Here is a 19,988-nt window from a genome sequence, read left to right on the forward strand (position 1 = left end):
ACTAAACCAGGACTAAACCAGGTCTAAACCAGGTCTAACCCAGGTCTAACCCAGGTCTAAACCAGGACTAAACCAGGACTAAACCAGGTCTAAACCAGGTCTAACCCAGGTCTAAACCAGGACTAAACCAGGACTAAACCAGGACTAAACCAGGTCTAAACCAGGACTAAACCAGGTCTAACCCAGGTCTAAACCAGGACTAAACCAGGACTAAACCAGGTCTAACCCAGGACTAAACCAGGACTAAACCAGGACTAAACCAGGTCTAAACCAGGACTAAACCAGGACTAAACCAGGACTAAACCAGGTCTAAACCAGGACTAAACCAGGTCTAACCCAGGTCTAAACCAGGACTAAACCAGGACTAAACCAGGACTAAACCAGGACTAAACCAGGTCTAAACCAGGACTAAACCAGGTCTAACCCAGGTCTAAACCAGGTCTAAACCAGGACTAAACCAGGACTAAACCAGGTCTAACCCAGGTCTAAACCAGGACTAAACCAGGACTAAACCAGGACTAAACCAGGTCTAAACCAGGTCTAAACCAGGACTAAACCAGGACTAAACCAGGACTAAACACGGTCTAAACCAGGACTAAACCAGAACTAAACCAGGACTAAACCAGAACTAAACCAGGACTAAACCAGGACTAAACCAGGTCTAAACCAGGACTAAACCAGAACTAAACCAGGACTAAACCAGAACTAAACCAGGACTAAACCAGGTCTAAACCAGGTCTAAACCAGGACTAAACCAGGACTAAACCAGGACTAAACCAGGTCTAACCCAGGTGTAAACCAGGACTAAACCAGGACTAAACCAGGACTAAACCAGGTCTAAACCAGGTCTAGCCCAGGTCTAAACCAGGACTAAACCAGGACTAAACCAGGACTAAACCAGGTCTAAACCAGGACTAAACACGGTCTAACCCAGGTCTAAACCAGGACTAAACCAGGACTAAACCAGGTCTAACCCAGGACTAAACCAGGACTAAACCAGGACTAAACCAGGTCTAAACCAGGACTAAACCAGGACTAAACCAGGACTAAACCAGGTCTAAACCAGGACTAAACCAGGTCTAACCCAGGTCTAAACCAGGACTAAACCAGGACTAAACCAGGTCTAAACCAGGTCTAAACCAGGACTAAACCAGGTCTAACCCAGGTCTAAACCAGGTCTAAACCAGGACTAAACCAGGACTAAACCAGGTCTAACCCAGGTCTAAACCAGGACTAAACCAGGACTAAACCAGGACTAAACCAGGACTAAACCAGGTCTAAACCAGGACTAAACCAGGTCTAACCCAGGTCTAAACCAGGTCTAAACCAGGACTAAACCAGGACTAAACCAGGACTAAACACGGTCTAAACCAGGACTAAACCAGAACTAAACCAGGACTAAACCAGAACTAAACCAGGACTAAACCAGGACTAAACCAGGTCTAAACCAGGACTAAACCAGAACTAAACCAGGACTAAACCAGAACTAAACCAGGACTAAACCAGGACTAAACCAGGTCTAAACCAGGTCTAAACCAGGTCTAAACCAGGACTAAACCAGGTCTAACCCAGGTCTAAACCAGGTCTAAACCAGGACTAAACCAGGACTAAACCAGGACTAAACCAGGTCTAAACCAGGACTAAACCAGGTCTAACCCAGGTCTAAACCAGATCTAAACCAGGTCTAACCCAGGTCTAAACCAGGACTAAACCAGGACTAAACCAGGACTAAACCAGGTCTAACCCAGGTCTAAACCAGGACTAAACCAGGACTAAACCAGGACTAAACCAGGTCTAAACCAGGTCTAAACCAGGACTAAACCAGGACTAAACCAGGACTAAACCAGGTCTAACCCAGGACTAAACCAGGACTAAACCAGGACTAAACCAGGACTAAACCAGGACTAAACCAGGTCTAACCCAGGTCTAAACCAGGTCTAAACCAGGACTAAACCAGGACTAAACCAGGACTAAACACGGTCTAAACCAGGACTAAACCAGAACTAAACCAGGACTAAACCAGAACTAAACCAGGACTAAACCAGGACTAAACCAGGACTAAACCAGGTCTAAACCAGGACTAAACCAGAACTAAACCAGGACTAAACCAGAACTAAACCAGGACTAAACCAGGACTAAACCAGGTCTAAACCAGGTCTAAACCAGGTCTAAACCAGGACTAAACCAGGACTAAACCAGGACTAAACCAGAACTAAACCAGGACTAAACCAGAACTAAACCAGGACTAAACCAGGACTAAACCAGGTCTAAACCAGGTCTAAACCAGGTCTAACCCAGGTCTAAACCAGGACTAAACCAGGACTAAACCAGGACTAAACCAGAACTAAACCAGGACTAAACCAGGACTAAACCAGGTCTAAACCAGGTCTAAACCAGGTCTAAACCAGGTCTAACCCAGGTCTAAACCAGGACTAAACCAGGACTAAACCAGAACTAAACCAGGACTAAACCAGAACTAAACCAGGACTAAACCAGGACTAAACCAGGTCTAAACCAGGTCTAAACCAGGTCTAAACCAGGTCTAACCCAGGTCTAAACCAGGACTAAACCAGGACTAAACCAGGTCTAACCCAGGTCTAAACCAGGACTAAACCAGGACTAAACCAGGACTAAACCAGGTCTAAACCAGGTCTAAACCAGGTCTAAACCAGAACTAAACCAGGTCTAAACCAGGTCTAAACCAGGTCTAAACCAGGTCTAAACCAGAACTAAACCAGGTCTAAACCAGAACTAAACCAGGACTAAACCAGAACTAAACCAGGACTAAACCAGGACTAAACCAGGACTAAACCAGGTCTAAACCAGGTCTAAACCATGTCTAAACCAGGTCTAAACCAGAACTAACCCAGGTCTAAACCAGAACTAAACCAGGACTAAACCAGAACTAAACCAGGACTAAACCAGGACTAAACCAGGACTAACCCAGGACTAAACCAGGTCTAAACCAGAACTAAACCAGGACTAAACCAGGACTGAACCAGGACTAAACCAGAACTAAACCAGGACTGAACCAAGACTAAACCAGGTCTAAACCAGGTCTAAACCAGGACTAAACCAGGACTAAACCAGGACTAAACCAGGTCTAAACCAGGACTGAACCAGGACTAACCCAGGACTAAACCAGGACTAAACCAGGACTAAACCAGGACTGAACCAGGACTAACCCAGGACTAAACCAGGACTAAACCAGGTCTAAACCAGGTCTAAACCAGAACTAAACCAGGACTAAACCAGAACTAAACCAGGACTAAACCAGGACTAAACCAGGTCTAAACCAGGACTAAACCAGGACTAAACCAGGACTAAACCAGGACTAAACCAGGTCTAAACCAGGTCTAACCCAGGTCTAAACCAGGACTAAACCAGGACTAAACCAGGACTAAACCAGGTCTAACCCAGGTCTAAAGCAGGACTAAACCAGGACTAAACCAGGACTAAACCAGGACTAAACCAGGTCTAAACCAGGTCTAAACCAGAACTAAACCAGGTCTAAACCAGGTCTAAACCAGGTCTAAACCAGGTCTAAACCAGGTCTAAACCAGAACTAAACCAGGTCTAAACCAGAACTAAACCAGGACTAAACCAGAACTAAACCAGGACTAAACCAGGACTAAACCAGGACTAAACCAGGTCTAAACCAGGTCCAAACCATGTCTAAACCAGGTCTAAACCAGAACTAACCCAGGTCTAAACCAGAACTAAACCAGGACTAAACCAGAACTAAACCAGGACTAAACCAGGACTAAACCAGGACTAACCCAGGACTAAACCAGGTCTAAACCAGAACTAAACCAGGACTAAACCAGGACTGAACCAGGACTAAACCAGAACTAAACCAGGACTGAACCAAGACTAAACCAGGTCTAAACCAGGTCTAAACCAGGACTAAACCAGGACTAAACCAGGACTAAACCAGGTCTAAACCAGGACTGAACCAGGACTAACCCAGGACTAAACCAGGACTAAACCAGGACTAAATCAGGACTGAACCAGGACTAACCCATGACTAAACCAGGACTAAACCAGGTCTAAACCAGGTCTAAACCAGAACTAAACCAGGTCTAAACCAGAACTAAACCAGGACTAAACCAGAACTAAACCAGGACTAAACCAGGACTAAACCAGGTCTAAACCAGGACTAAACCAGGACTAAACCAGGACTAAACCAGGACTGAACCAGGTCTAAACCAGGTCTAAACCAGAACTAAACCAGAACTAAACCAGGACTAAACCAGAACTAAACCAGGACTAAACCAGGACTAAACCAGGACTGAACCAGGACTAAACCAGGTCTAAACCAGGTCTAAACCAGGACTAAACCAGAACTAAACCAGGACTAAACCAGAACTAAACCAGGACTAAACCAGGACTAAACCAGGACTGAACCAGGACTAAACCAGGACTAAACCAGGTCTAAACCAGGACTAAACCAGGACTGAACCAGGACTAAACCAGGACTAAACCAGGACTAAACCAGAACTAAACCAGGACTAAACCAGGACTAAACCAGGTCTAAACCAGGACTAAACCAGGACTAAACCAGGACTAAACCAGGTCTAAACCAGGACTAAACCAGGTCTAAACCAGGACTAAACCAGGACTAAACCAGGTCTAAACCAGGACTAAACCAGGACTAAACCAGATCCAAACCAGGACTAAACCAGGACTAAACCAGGACTAAACCAGGTCTAAACCAGGACTAAACCAGGACTAAACCAGGTCTAAACCAGGACTAAACCAGGACTAAACCAGGACTAAACCAGGACTAAACCAGGTCTAAACCAAAACTAAACCAGGACTAAACCAGAACTAAACCAGGACTAAACCAGGACTAAACCAGGTCTAAACCAGGACTAAACCAGGACTAAACCAGGACTAAACCAGGACTGAACCAGGTCTAAACCAGGTCTAAACCAGGACTAAACCAGGACTAAACCAGGACTAAACCAGGACTAAACCAGGACTAAACCAGGACTGAACCAGGACTAAACCTGGACAATGATTTGAATTACTCAGCCTCTATGGAAATGTCCTATTGAGCTCTAAGTCAAAGTGCGGACACAGAGACTTGCACCAACAACCTCCAGAACCAGAACCACCAGAACCTCATCAGGCTATAGAACCAGAACCACCAGAACCTCATCAGGCTATAGAACCAGAACCACCAGAACCTCATCAGGCTATAGAACCAGAACCACCAGAACCTCATCAGGCTATAGAACCAGAACCACCAGAACCTCATCAGGCTATAGAACCAGAACCACCAGAACCTCATCAGGCTATAGAACCAGAACCACCAGAACCTCATCAGGCTATAGAACCAGAACCACCAGAACCTCATCAGGCTATAGAACCAGAACCACCAGAACCTCATCAGGCTATAGAACCAGAAGCGGGTGTAGCAGGAGGAGCGAGTGGGGCAAGTGGAGCGGGTGGAGCGTAAGTGTAATAACAGGGTAAGTGTAATAACAGGGTAAGTGTAATAACAGGGTAAGTGTAATAACAGTGTAAGTGTAATAATAGTGTAAGTGTAATAATAGTGTAAGTGTAATAACAGGGTAAGTGTAATAACAGTGTAAGTGTAATAATAGTGTAAGTGTAATAACGGTTACGTGTAATAACAGCGTGAGTGTAATAACAGGGTAAGTGTAATAACAGTGTAAGTGTATTAATAGTGTAAGTGTAATAACAGGGTAAGTGTAATAACAGGGTAAGTGTAATAACAGTGTAAGTGTAATAATAGTGTAAGTGTAATAACAGGGTAAGTGTAATAACAGGGTAAGTGTAATAACAGTGTAAGTGTAATAATAGTGTAAGTGTAATAACAGGGTAAGTGTAATAACAGGGTAAGTGTAATAACAGTGTAAGTGTAATAATAGTGTAAGTGTAATAACAGTGTAAGTGTAATAACGGGTAAGTGTAATAACAGTGTAAGTGTAATAACAGGGTAAGTGTAATAACAGTGTAAGTGTAATAATAGTGTAAGTGTAATAACAGGGTAAGTGTAATAACAGTGTAAGTGTAATAATAGTGTAAGTGTAATAACAGTGTAAGTGTAATAACGGGTAAGTGTAATAACAGGGTAAGTGTAATAACAGTGTAAGTGTAATAATAGTGTAAGTGTAATAACGGTTACGTGTAATAACAGCGTGAGTGTAATAACAGGGTAAGTGTAATAACAGTGTAAGTGTAATAACAGGGTAAGTGTAATAACAGTGTAAGTGTAATAATAGTGTAAGTGTAATAACAGTGTAAGTGTAATAACAGGGTAAGTGTAATAACAGTGTAAGTGTAATAATAGTGTAAGTGTAATAACAGTGTAAGTGTAATAATAGTGTAAGTGTAATAACAGGGTAAGTGTAATAACAGGGTAAGTGTAATAACGGGTAAGTGTAAGAGTCTGACCGTTTTAGAGTCCAGCTCGTGTTTGCCCTGGGCCAGGACTTTGTCCACTCCAGCCTGATCCTCGTACGTCACAAACCCAAAACCTCTGAGAAGTACAAGGAGCAAGAGTCAGACACACAACTACACACAACTCTACACACAACACTACACACAACACTACACACAACTCTAGACACAACACTACACACAACTCTAGACACAACACTACACACAACTCTACACACAACACTACACACAACTCTAGACACAACACTACACACAACACTACACACAACACTACACACAACACTACACACAACACTACACACAACACTACACACAACACTACACACAACTCTACACACAACACTACACACAACACTACACACAACTCTAGACACAACACTACACACAACTCTACACACAACACTACACACAACTCTAGACACAACACTACACACAACACTACACACAACACTACACACAACACTACACACAACACTACACACAACACTACACACAACTCTACACACAACACTACACACAACACTACACACAACTCTACACACAACACTACACACAACTCTACACACAACAATACACACAACACTACACACAACTCTAGACACAACACTACACACAACACTACACACAACTCTACACACAACACTACACACAACTCTACACACAACACTACACACAACTCTACACACAACACTACACACAACTCTAGACACAACACTACACACAACACTACACACAACTCTACACACAACACTACACACAACACTACACACAACTCTACACACAACACTACACACAACTCTACACACAACACTACACACAACACTACACACAACACTACACACAACTCTACACACAATACTACACACAACACACAACACTACACACAACTCTACACACAACTCTACACACAACTCTACACACAACACTACACACAACTCTACACACAACTCTACACACAACACTACACACAACACTACACACAACACTACACACAACTCTACACACAACTCTACACACAACACTACACACAACACTACACACAACTCTACACACAACTCTACACACAACACTACACACAACTCTACACACAACTCTAAACACAACACTACACACAACTCTACACACAACTCTAAACACAACACTACACACAACTCTAAACACAACACTACACACAGCACTACACACAACACTACACAAAACTCTACAAACAACACTACACACAGCACTACACACAACACTACAGACAACACATAACACTACACAAAACTCTACACACAATACTACACACAACACTACACACAACTCTACACACAACACTACACACAACACTACACACAGCACTACACACGACTCTACAAACAGCACTACACACAACTCTACAAACAACACTACACACAGCACTACACACAGCACTACACACAACACTACACACAACACTACACACAACTGTACACACAGCACTACACACAACTCTACACACAGCACTACACATGTACAAGTTATGTACTACACATGTAGGAGTTATGTACTACACATGTACGACACATGTACTACACATGTACGAGTTATGTACTACACATGTACTACACATGTACTACACATGTACGAGTTATGTACTACACATGTACGAGTTATGTAGGAGTTATGTACTACACATGTACGAGTTATGTACTACACATGTACTACACATGTACTACACATGTACGACACATGTACTACACATGTACGACACATGTACGAGTTATGTATTAGTTATGTACGAGTTATGTACTACACATGTACAAATTCTGTACGAGTTATGTATTAGTTATGTAGGAGTTATGTACTACATATGTAAAAGTTATGTAGGAGTTATGTACTACACATGTACAAGTTATGTACTACACATGTACAAGTTATGTAGGAGTTATGTACTACACATGTACGAGTTATGTAGGAGTTATGTACGAGTTATGTACTATACATGTACGAGTTATGTAGGAGTTATGTACTACACATGTACGAGTTATGTACTACACATGTACAAGTTATGTAGGAGTTATGTACTACACATGTACGAGTTATGTAGGAGTTATGTACGAGTTATGTACTATACATGTACGAGTTATGTAGGAGTTATGTACTACACATGTACGAGTTATGTACTACACATGTACAAGTTATGTAGGAGTTATGTACGAGTTATGTACTATACATGTACGAGTTATGTACGAGTTATGTACTATACATGTACGAGTTATGTACTACACATGTACGAGTTATGTAGGAGTTATGTACTACACATGTACGAGTTATGTACTACACATGTACAAGTTATGTAGGAGTTATGTACTACACATGTACGAGTTATGTACGAGTTATGTACTACACATGTACAAGTTATCTACGAGTTATGTACTACACATGTACGAGTTATGTACTACACATGTACAAGTTATCTACGAGTTATGTACTACACATGTACGAGTTATGTACTACACATGTACAAGTTATGTAGGAGTTATGTACTACACATGTACGAGTTATGTACGAGTTATGTACTACACATGTACAAGTTATGTACTACACATGTACAAGTTATGTACTACACATGTACAAGTTATGTACTACACATGTACGAGTTATGTACTACACATGTACAAGTTATGTAGGAGTTATGTACTACACATGTACGAGTTATGTACGAGTTATGTACTACACATGTACAAGTTATGTAGGAGTTATGTACTACACATGTACGAGTTATGTACTACACATGTACAAGTTATGTAGGAGTTATGTACTACACATGTACGAGTTATGTACTACACATGTACAAGTTATCTACGAGTTATGTACTACACATGTACGAGTTATGTACTACACATGTACGAGTTATGTACTACACATGTACAAGTTATCTACGAGTTATGTACGAGTTATGTACTACACATGTACGAGTTATGTAGGAGTTATGTACTACACATGTACGAGTTATGTAGGAGTTATGTACTACACATGTACGAGTTATGTACTACACATGTACGAGTTATGTAGGAGTTATGTACTACACATGTACGAGTTATGTACTACACATGTACAAATTATGTACGAGTTATGTACTACACATGTACGAGTTATGTAGGAGTTATGTACTACACATGTACGAGTTATGTAGGAGTTATGTACTACACATGTACGAGTTATGTACTACACATGTACAAGTTATCTACGAGTTATGTACGAGTTATGTACTATACATGTACGAGTTATGTAGGAGTTATGTACTACACATGTACGAGTTATGTACTACACATGTACAAATTATGTACGAGTTATGTACTACACATGTACGAGTTATGTAGGAGTTATGTACTACACATGTACGAGTTATGTAGGAGTTATGTACTACACATGTACGAGTTATGTACTACACATGTACGAGTTATGTAGGAGTTATGTACTACACATGTACTTGTTATGTACTACACATGTACAAATTATGTACGAGTTATGTACTACACATGTACGAGTTATGTATTAGTTATCTACGAGTTATGTACTACACATGTACAAGTTATGTACTACACATGTACGAGTTATGTACTACACATGTACGAGATATGTACTACACATGTACAAGTTATGTACGAGTTATGTACTACACATGTACGACACATGTACTACACATGTACTACACTTGTACTACACATGTACTACACATGTACGACACATGTACTACACACATGTACTACACATGTACTACACATGTACTACACATGTACTACACACATGTACTACACTTGTACTACACTTGTACTACACATGTACTACACATGTACGACACATGTACGACACATGTACGACACATGTACTACACATGTACTACACATGTACTACACTTGTACTACACAACTCTACACACAACTCTAAACACAACACTACACACAACTCTACACACAACTCTAAACACAACACTACACACAACTCTAAACACAACACTACACACAGCACTACACACAACACTACACAAAACTCTACAAACAACACTACACACAGCACTACACACAACACTACAGACAACACATAACACTACACAAAACTCTACACACAATACTACACACAACACTACACACAACTCTACACACAACACTACACACAACACTACACACAGCACTACACACGACTCTACAAACAGCACTACACACAACTCTACAAACAACACTACACACAGCACTACACACAGCACTACACACAACACTACACACAACACTACACACAACTGTACACACAGCACTACACACAACTCTACACACAGCACTACACATGTACAAGTTATGTACTACACATGTAGGAGTTATGTACTACACATGTACGACACATGTACTACACATGTACGAGTTATGTACTACACATGTACTACACATGTACTACACATGTACGAGTTATGTACTACACATGTACGAGTTATGTAGGAGTTATGTACTACACATGTACGAGTTATGTACTACACATGTACTACACATGTACTACACATGTACGACACATGTACGAGTTATGTATTAGTTATGTACGAGTTATGTACTACACATGTACAAATTCTGTACGAGTTATGTATTAGTTATGTAGGAGTTATGTACTACATATGTAAAAGTTATGTAGGAGTTATGTACTACACATGTACAAGTTATGTACTACACATGTACAAGTTATGTAGGAGTTATGTACTACACATGTACGAGTTATGTAGGAGTTATGTACGAGTTATGTACTATACATGTACGAGTTATGTAGGAGTTATGTACTACACATGTACGAGTTATGTACTACACATGTACAAGTTATGTAGGAGTTATGTACTACACATGTACGAGTTATGTAGGAGTTATGTACGAGTTATGTACTATACATGTACGAGTTATGTAGGAGTTATGTACTACACATGTACGAGTTATGTACTACACATGTACAAGTTATGTAGGAGTTATGTACGAGTTATGTACTATACATGTACGAGTTATGTACGAGTTATGTACTATACATGTACGAGTTATGTACTACACATGTACGAGTTATGTAGGAGTTATGTACTACACATGTACGAGTTATGTACTACACATGTACAAGTTATGTAGGAGTTATGTACTACACATGTACGAGTTATGTACGAGTTATGTACTACACATGTACAAGTTATCTACGAGTTATGTACTACACATGTACGAGTTATGTACTACACATGTACAAGTTATCTACGAGTTATGTACTACACATGTACGAGTTATGTACTACACATGTACAAGTTATGTAGGAGTTATGTACTACACATGTACGAGTTATGTACGAGTTATGTACTACACATGTACAAGTTATGTACTACACATGTACAAGTTATGTACTACACATGTACAAGTTATGTACTACACATGTACGAGTTATGTACTACACATGTACAAGTTATGTAGGAGTTATGTACTACACATGTACGAGTTATGTACGAGTTATGTACTACACATGTACAAGTTATGTAGGAGTTATGTACTACACATGTACGAGTTATGTACTACACATGTACAAGTTATGTAGGAGTTATGTACTACACATGTACGAGTTATGTACTACACATGTACAAGTTATCTACGAGTTATGTACTACACATGTACGAGTTATGTACTACACATGTACGAGTTATGTACTACACATGTACAAGTTATCTACGAGTTATGTACGAGTTATGTACTACACATGTACGAGTTATGTAGGAGTTATGTACTACACATGTACGAGTTATGTAGGAGTTATGTACTACACATGTACGAGTTATGTACTACACATGTACGAGTTATGTAGGAGTTATGTACTACACATGTACGAGTTATGTACTACACATGTACAAATTATGTACGAGTTATGTACTACACATGTACGAGTTATGTAGGAGTTATGTACTACACATGTACGAGTTATGTAGGAGTTATGTACTACACATGTACGAGTTATGTACTACACATGTACAAGTTATCTACGAGTTATGTACGAGTTATGTACTATACATGTACGAGTTATGTAGGAGTTATGTACTACACATGTACGAGTTATGTACTACACATGTACAAATTATGTACGAGTTATGTACTACACATGTACGAGTTATGTAGGAGTTATGTACTACACATGTACGAGTTATGTAGGAGTTATGTACTACACATGTACGAGTTATGTACTACACATGTACGAGTTATGTAGGAGTTATGTACTACACATGTACTTGTTATGTACTACACATGTACAAATTATGTACGAGTTATGTACTACACATGTACGAGTTATGTATTAGTTATCTACGAGTTATGTACTACACATGTACAAGTTATGTACTACACATGTACGAGTTATGTACTACACATGTACGAGATATGTACTACACATGTACAAGTTATGTACGAGTTATGTACTACACATGTACGACACATGTACTACACATGTACTACACTTGTACTACACATGTACTACACATGTACGACACATGTACTACACACATGTACTACACATGTACTACACATGTACTACACATGTACTACACACATGTACTACACTTGTACTACACTTGTACTACACATGTACTACACATGTACGACACATGTACGACACATGTACGACACATGTACTACACATGTACTACACATGTACTACACTTGTACTACACATGTACTACACATGTACGACGCTTGTACTACACATGTACTACACTTGTACTACACATGTACTACACATGTACGACACATGTACTACACACATGTACTACACATGTACTACACATGTACTACACATGTACTACACACATGTACTACACTTGTACTACACTTGTACTACACATGTACTACACATGTACGACACATGTACGACACATGTACGACACATGTACTACACATGTACTACACATGTACTACACTTGTACTACACATGTACGACACATGTACTACACATGTACTACACATGTACGACGCTTGTACTACACATGTACTACACATGTACTAGACATGTACAACACATGTACTACACATGTACTACACATGTACGACACATGTACTACACATGTACGACACATGTACGACACATGTACGACACATGTACTACACTTGTACTACACTTGTACTACACATGTACTACACATGTACTACACATGTACGACACATGTACGACACATGTACGACACATGTACTACACATGTACTACACATGTACTACACTTGTACTACACATGTACTACACATGTACGACGCTTGTACTACACATGTACTACACATGTACTACACATGTACGACACATGTACTACACATGTACTACACATGTACTACACATGTACGACGCTTGTACTACACATGTACTACACATGTACTAGACATGTACAACACATGTACTACACATGTACTACACTTGTACTACACATGTACTACACATGTACGACGCTTGTACTACACATGTACTACACATGTACTACACATGTATGTACGACACATGTACTACACATGTACTACACATGTACTACACATGTACGACGCTTGTACTACACATGTACTACACATGTACTAGACATGTACAACACATGTACTACACATGTACTACACATGTACGACACATGTACGACAAATGTACGACACATGTACGACACATGTACTACACATGTACGACACATGTACTACACACATGTACTACACTTGTACTACACTTGTACTACACATGTACTACACATGTACTACACATGTACTACACATGTACTACACATGTACGACGCTTGTACTACACATGTACTACACATGTACGACACATGTACGACACATGTACGACACATGTACTACACATGTACTACACATGTACTACACATGTACTACACATGTACGACGCTTGTACTACACATGTACTACACATGTACGACACATGTACTACACATGTACTACACATGTACTACACATGTACGACGCTTGTACTACACATGTACTACACATGTACTAGACATGTACGACACATGTACTACACATGTACTACACATGTACTACACATGTACTACACATGTACGACACATGTACGACACATGTACGACACATGTACTACACATGTACTACACATGTACTAGACATGTACAACACATGTACTACACATGTACTACACATGTACTACACATGTACGACACATGTACGACACATGTACTACACATGTACTACACATGTACGACACATGTACTACACATGTACGACACATGTACGACACATGTACGACACATGTACTACACATGTACTACACATGTACTACACATGTACGACGCTTGTACTACACATGTACTACACATGTACTAGACATGTACAACACATGTACTACACATGTACTACACATGTACTACACATGTACTACACATGTACGACACATGTACTACACATGTACTACACATGTACGACACATGTACGACACATGTACGACACATGTACTACACATGTACTACACATGTACGACACATGTACTACACATGTACGACACATGTACGACACATGTACTACACATGTACTACACATGTACTACACATGTACTACACATGTACGACACATGTACACAGAGCGCGGTGACTCAGGACAAGTCAAAAGCAGACATCTTGAGGGATGAACATAATATTGTTTGTTTGTTTGTGTGTCTGGTGGAGTCTCCTCACCTGGACCTCTTGGTGACAGGGTCTCTCATCACGGTGCAGTCTTTCACGTCCCCGAACCTCCCAAAGTACTCGAGCAGGCGCTCTGCAGGAGACACGCGTCAGACACGCGTCAGACACGCGTCAGACACGCTTCAGACACGCGTCAGACACGCTTCAGACACGCTTCAGACACGCGTCAGACACGCTTCAGACACGCGTCAGACACGCGTCAGACACGCGTCAGACACGCGTCAGACACGCGTCAGACACGCTTCAGACACGCTTCAGACACGCGTCAGACACGCGTCAGACACGCTTCAGACACGCGTCAGACACGCGTCAGACACGCGTCAGACACGCGTCAGACACGCGCACACGCACGAGCCTGCGTCAGACAATGGGCTCGCGCGCACGCTGCTCCCACGTGACCTGAGCACAGGAACACGACCCACAACCAACGTCCCGAACATGCGCGCGCACGCCGGCAGAGGCGCGCGCGGACACGGGACAAGTGCGCACTTTAATCCTCAGCCCCGTTACGCTCCGCGCCGCACCGCACCGCAGAGGACACAGAGGACGCACTGTGACGCCCTACGTCATCAGCACCGCGCGGTAACGGAGCAGAGACGCGGTGAAGCGCGGCGGGACGCGGACAAAACACGGACACTCACCTTGGGTCGTCTGCCAGCTCAGCCCCCCCACGAACATTTTACTGAGGAGAGAGAGAGAGAGAGTGAGGGGGGTATACCGGGGTACGGAGGGGGGTATACCGGGGTACGAGGGGGTATACCGGGGTACGGAGGGGTATACCGGGGTACGAGGGGGTATACCGGGGTACGAGGGGGTATACCGGGGTACGAGGGGGTATACCGGGGTACGGAGGGGTATACCGGGGTACGAGGGGGTATACCGGGGTACGGAGGGGGGTATACCGGGGTACGGAGGGGTATACCGGGGTACGAGGGGGTATACCGGGGTACGGAGGGGGGTATACCGGGGTACGGAGGGGGGTATACCGGGGTACGAGGGGGGTATACCGGGGTACGAGGGGGTATACCGGGGTACGGAGGGGGGTATACCGGGGTACGGAGGGGGGTATACCGGGGTACGGAGGGGGGTATACCGGGGTACGGAGGGGTATACCGGGGTACGAGGGGGTATACCGGGGTACGGAGGGGGGTATACCGGGGTACGGAGGGGTATACCGGGGTACGAGGGGGTATACCGGGGTACGGAGGGGTATACCGGGGTACGGGGGGTATACCGGGGTACGGAGGGGGGTATACCGGGGTACGGGGGGTATACCGGGGTACGAGGGGGTATACCGGGGTACGGAGGGGGGTATACCGGGGTACGAGGGGGTATACCGGGGTACGGGGGGGTATACCGGGGTACGGGGGGGTATACCGGGGTACGGGGGGTATACCGGGGTACGGGGGGTATACCGGGGTACGGAGGGGTATACCGGGGTACGGAGGGGTATACCGGGGTACGGGGGGTATACCGGGGTACGGAGGGGGGTATACCGGGGTACGGGGGGTATACCGGGGTACGAGGGGGTATACCGGGGTACGGAGGGGGGTATACCGGGGCACGAGGGGGGTATACCGGGGTACGGGGGGGTATACCGGGGTACGGGGGGGTATACCGGGGTACGGGGGGTATACCGGGGTACGGAGGGGGGTATACCGGGGTACGGGGGGTATACCGGGGTACGAGGGGGTATACCGGGGTACGGAGGGGGGTATACCGGGGTACGAGGGGGTATACCGGGGTACGGGGGGGTATACCGGGGTACGGGGGGTATACCGGGGTACGGAGGGGGGTATACCGGGGTACGGAGGGGTATACCGGGGTACGGGGGGTATACCGGGGTACGGAGGGGGGTATACCGGGGTACGGAGGGGGGTATACCGGGGTACGGGGGGGTATACCGGGGTACGGGGGGTATACCGGGGTACGGAGGGGGGTATACCGGGGTACGGGGGGTATACCGGGGTACGGAGGGGGGTATACCGGGGTACGGGGGGTATACCGGGGTACGGAGGGGTATACCGGGGTACGGAGGGGTATACCGGGGTACGGGGGGGGGGGGGACACGAGGGGGGAGAAACACTAAAGTAAATCACAGAGAGAGAGGGGACGGGGGACACACGCGGGACAGAGCATCCTAAAGCCCGGGACTCTCCTCCGGTCCCTCTGCGGACTCCGAAGCGGGCTCCGGGGCTCCGGGGGCTCCGGGGTTCCGGTCCGCTCACGCGGGCTCCATCAGGAGATGCAGAAGTTCGCGCGTGGCCTGGAGACAGACGCGTGCGGTAAACAAACGGAGCCGCGTGCTCGCTTTGTCCGCGCGCCGCGGAGGTCCGTAAAGTCCCGGGCTTTGGGTGCTGTGGGGGTCCAGGGGGAGGGTCCAGGGGGAGGAGCGGGGACACCGAGGGTCACGGGACGCCGGTCCGGTACCGCGGGTCCTGCGCGCAGCTCTCCGTCTCTTCCGTGTCCATGATGCGCGTGGCTCCGGGTCTTTGTCCCGCACTGAGCTCGCGCTGCTCCGCACGAGGAGGCTGGGGGAGGGGACACGCGCACGCACAGACAGGCCCCGCCCCCTCACGTGCCCGCGCACCGCTGATCCACAAAGCGGAATGTTTTTGTGAAGAACGCGCGCTTTTCTGCCGCGTCTGCGCCTTTAACCTGGTCCTGGTCCTGGTCTGGTCCTGGTCCTGGTCCTGGTCCTGGTCCTGGTCCTGGTCCTGGTCCTGGTCCTGATCTGGTCCTGGTCCTGGTCCTGGTCCTGGTCCTGATCTGGTCCTGGTCCTGGTCCTGGTCCTGGTCCTGATCTGGTCCTGGTCCTGGTCCTGGTCCTGGTCCTGATCTGGTCCTGGTCCTGGTCCTGGTCCTGGTCCTGGTCCTGGTCCTGGTCCTGGTCTGGTCCTGGTCCTGGTCCTGGTCCTGGTCCTGGTCCTGGTCCTGGTCCTGGTCCTGGTCCTGGTCCTGGTCTGGTCCTGGTCCTGGTCCTGGTCCTGGTCCTGGTCTGGTCCTGGTCCTGGTCCTGGTCCTGGTCCTGGTCCTGGTCCTGGTCCTGGTCCTGGTCCTGGTCCTGGTCTGGTCCTGGTCCTGGTCCTGGTCCTGGTCCTGGTCCTGATCTGGTCCTGGTCCTGGTCCTGATCCAGTCCTGGTTTGGACCTGGTTTACACCTGGTTTAGACCTGGTTTAGTCCTGGTTTAGTCCTGGTTTAGACCTGGTTTAGTCCTGGTTTAGTCCTGGTTTAGACCTGGTTTACACCTGGTTTAGTCCTGGTTTAGTCCTGGTTTAGACCTGCTTTAGTCCTTGTTTAGACCTGGTTTAGACCTGGTTTATTCTTGGTTTAGACCTGGTTTAGTCCTGGTTTAGTCCTGGTTGTGTCCTGCTTTAGTCCTGGGTTAGACCTGGTTTAGACCTGGTTTGGACCTGGTTTACACCTGGTTTAGACCTGGTTTAGTCCTGGTTTAGTCCTGGTTTAGACCTGGTTTAGTCCTGGTTTAGTCCTGGTTTAGTCCTGGTTTAGACCTGGTTTAGTCCTGGTTTAGACCTGGTTTAGTCCTGGTTTAGTCCTGGTTTAGACCTGCTTTAGTCCTTGTTTAGACCTGGTTTAGACCTGGTTTATTCCTGGTTTAGACCTGGTTTAGTCCTGGTTTAGTCCTGGTTGTGTCCTGCTTTAGTCCTGGTTTAGACCTGGTTTAGACCTGGTTTAGTCCTGGTTTGGACCTGGTTTAGTCCTGGTTTAGACCTGGTTTAATCCTTGTTTAGTCCTGGTTGTGTCCTGCTTTAGTCCTGGTTTAGACCTGGTTTAGACCTGGTTTAGTCCTGGTTTAGACCTGGTTTAGTCCTGGTTTAGACCTGGTTTAGTCCTTGTTTAGTCCTGGTTGTGTCCTGCTTTAGTCCTGGTTTAGACCTGGTTTAGACCTGGTTTAGTCCTGGTTTAGTCCTGGTTTAGTCCTTGTTTAGTCCTGGTTTAAACCTGGTTTAGACCTGGTTTAGTCCTGGTTTAGTCCTGGTTTAGACCTGGTTTGGACCTGGTTTAGTCCTGGTTTAGACCTGGTTTAGTCCTTCTTTAGTCCTGGTTGTGTCCTGCTTTAGTCCTGGTTTAGACCTGGTTTAGACCTGGTTTAGTCCTGGTTTAGTCCTGGTTTAGTCCTTGTTTAGTCCTGGTTTAAACCTGGTTTAGACCTGGTTTAGTCCTGGTTTAGACCTGGTTTAGTCCTTGTTTAGTCCTGGTTTAAACCTGGTTTAGACCTGGTCTGTCCTGGTTTAGTCCTGGTTTAGTCCTGGTCTGTCCTGGTTTAGTCCTGGTTTGGTCCTGGTTTAGTCCTGGTTTAGTCCTGGTTTAGTCCTGGTTTGGACCTGGTTTAGTCCTGGTTTAGACCTGGTTTAGTCCTGGTTTAGACCTGGTTTAGTCCTGGTTTAGTCCTGGTTTAGACCTGGTTTACACCTGGTTTAGTCCTGGTTTAGTCCTGGTTTAGACCTGCTTTAGTCCTTGTTTAGACCTGGTTTAGACCTGGTTTATTCTTGGTTTAGACCTGGTTTAGTCCTGGTTTAGTCCTGGTTGTGTCCTGCTTTAGTCCTGGGTTAGACCTGGTTTAGACCTGGTTTGGACCTGGTTTACACCTGGTTTAGACCTGGTTTAGTCCTGGTTTAGTCCTGGTTTAGACCTGGTTTAGTCCTGGTTTAGTCCTGGTTTAGTCCTGGTTTAGACCTGGTTTAGTCCTGTTTTAGTCCTGGTTTAGACCTGGTTTAGTCCTGGTTTAGTCCTGGTTTAGACCTGCTTTAGTCCTTGTTTAGACCTGGTTTAGACCTGGTTTATTCCTGGTTTAGACCTGGTTTAGTCCTGGTTTAGTCCTGGTTGTGTCCTGCTTTAGTCCTGG

At 44.7% G+C, this 19,988-nt stretch overlaps 1 protein-coding gene across 1 annotated transcript in view; it reads right to left on the reverse strand.

Annotated features, from left to right (window-relative positions):
* LOC140372716 (RNA-binding protein Musashi homolog 1-like) overlaps positions 1 to 17,729 on the reverse strand; it is a 335,187-nt gene extending 317,458 nt beyond the window's left edge. The window contains exons 1-4 of the mRNA XM_072459820.1: positions 17,551 to 17,729; positions 15,762 to 15,802; positions 15,112 to 15,193; positions 6,427 to 6,511 (exon numbers count right to left, since the gene is read on the reverse strand). Of these exons, the coding sequence (XP_072315921.1) occupies positions 6,427 to 6,511; positions 15,112 to 15,193; positions 15,762 to 15,802; positions 17,551 to 17,591 (249 nt within the window). The 5' untranslated portion in view covers positions 17,592 to 17,729. The remainder of the gene's footprint in view (positions 1 to 6,426; positions 6,512 to 15,111; positions 15,194 to 15,761; positions 15,803 to 17,550) is intronic.
* Positions 17,730 to 19,988: the final 2,259 nt, after the last annotated feature.

The sequence above is a fragment of the Eucyclogobius newberryi genome, unplaced genomic scaffold (genome assembly GCF_026437365.1).
Source record: "Eucyclogobius newberryi isolate DKJ021-1_F unplaced genomic scaffold, fEucNew1.0.hap1 SCAF_28, whole genome shotgun sequence".
Classification (NCBI taxonomy): Eukaryota; Metazoa; Chordata; class Actinopteri; order Gobiiformes; family Gobiidae; genus Eucyclogobius; species Eucyclogobius newberryi.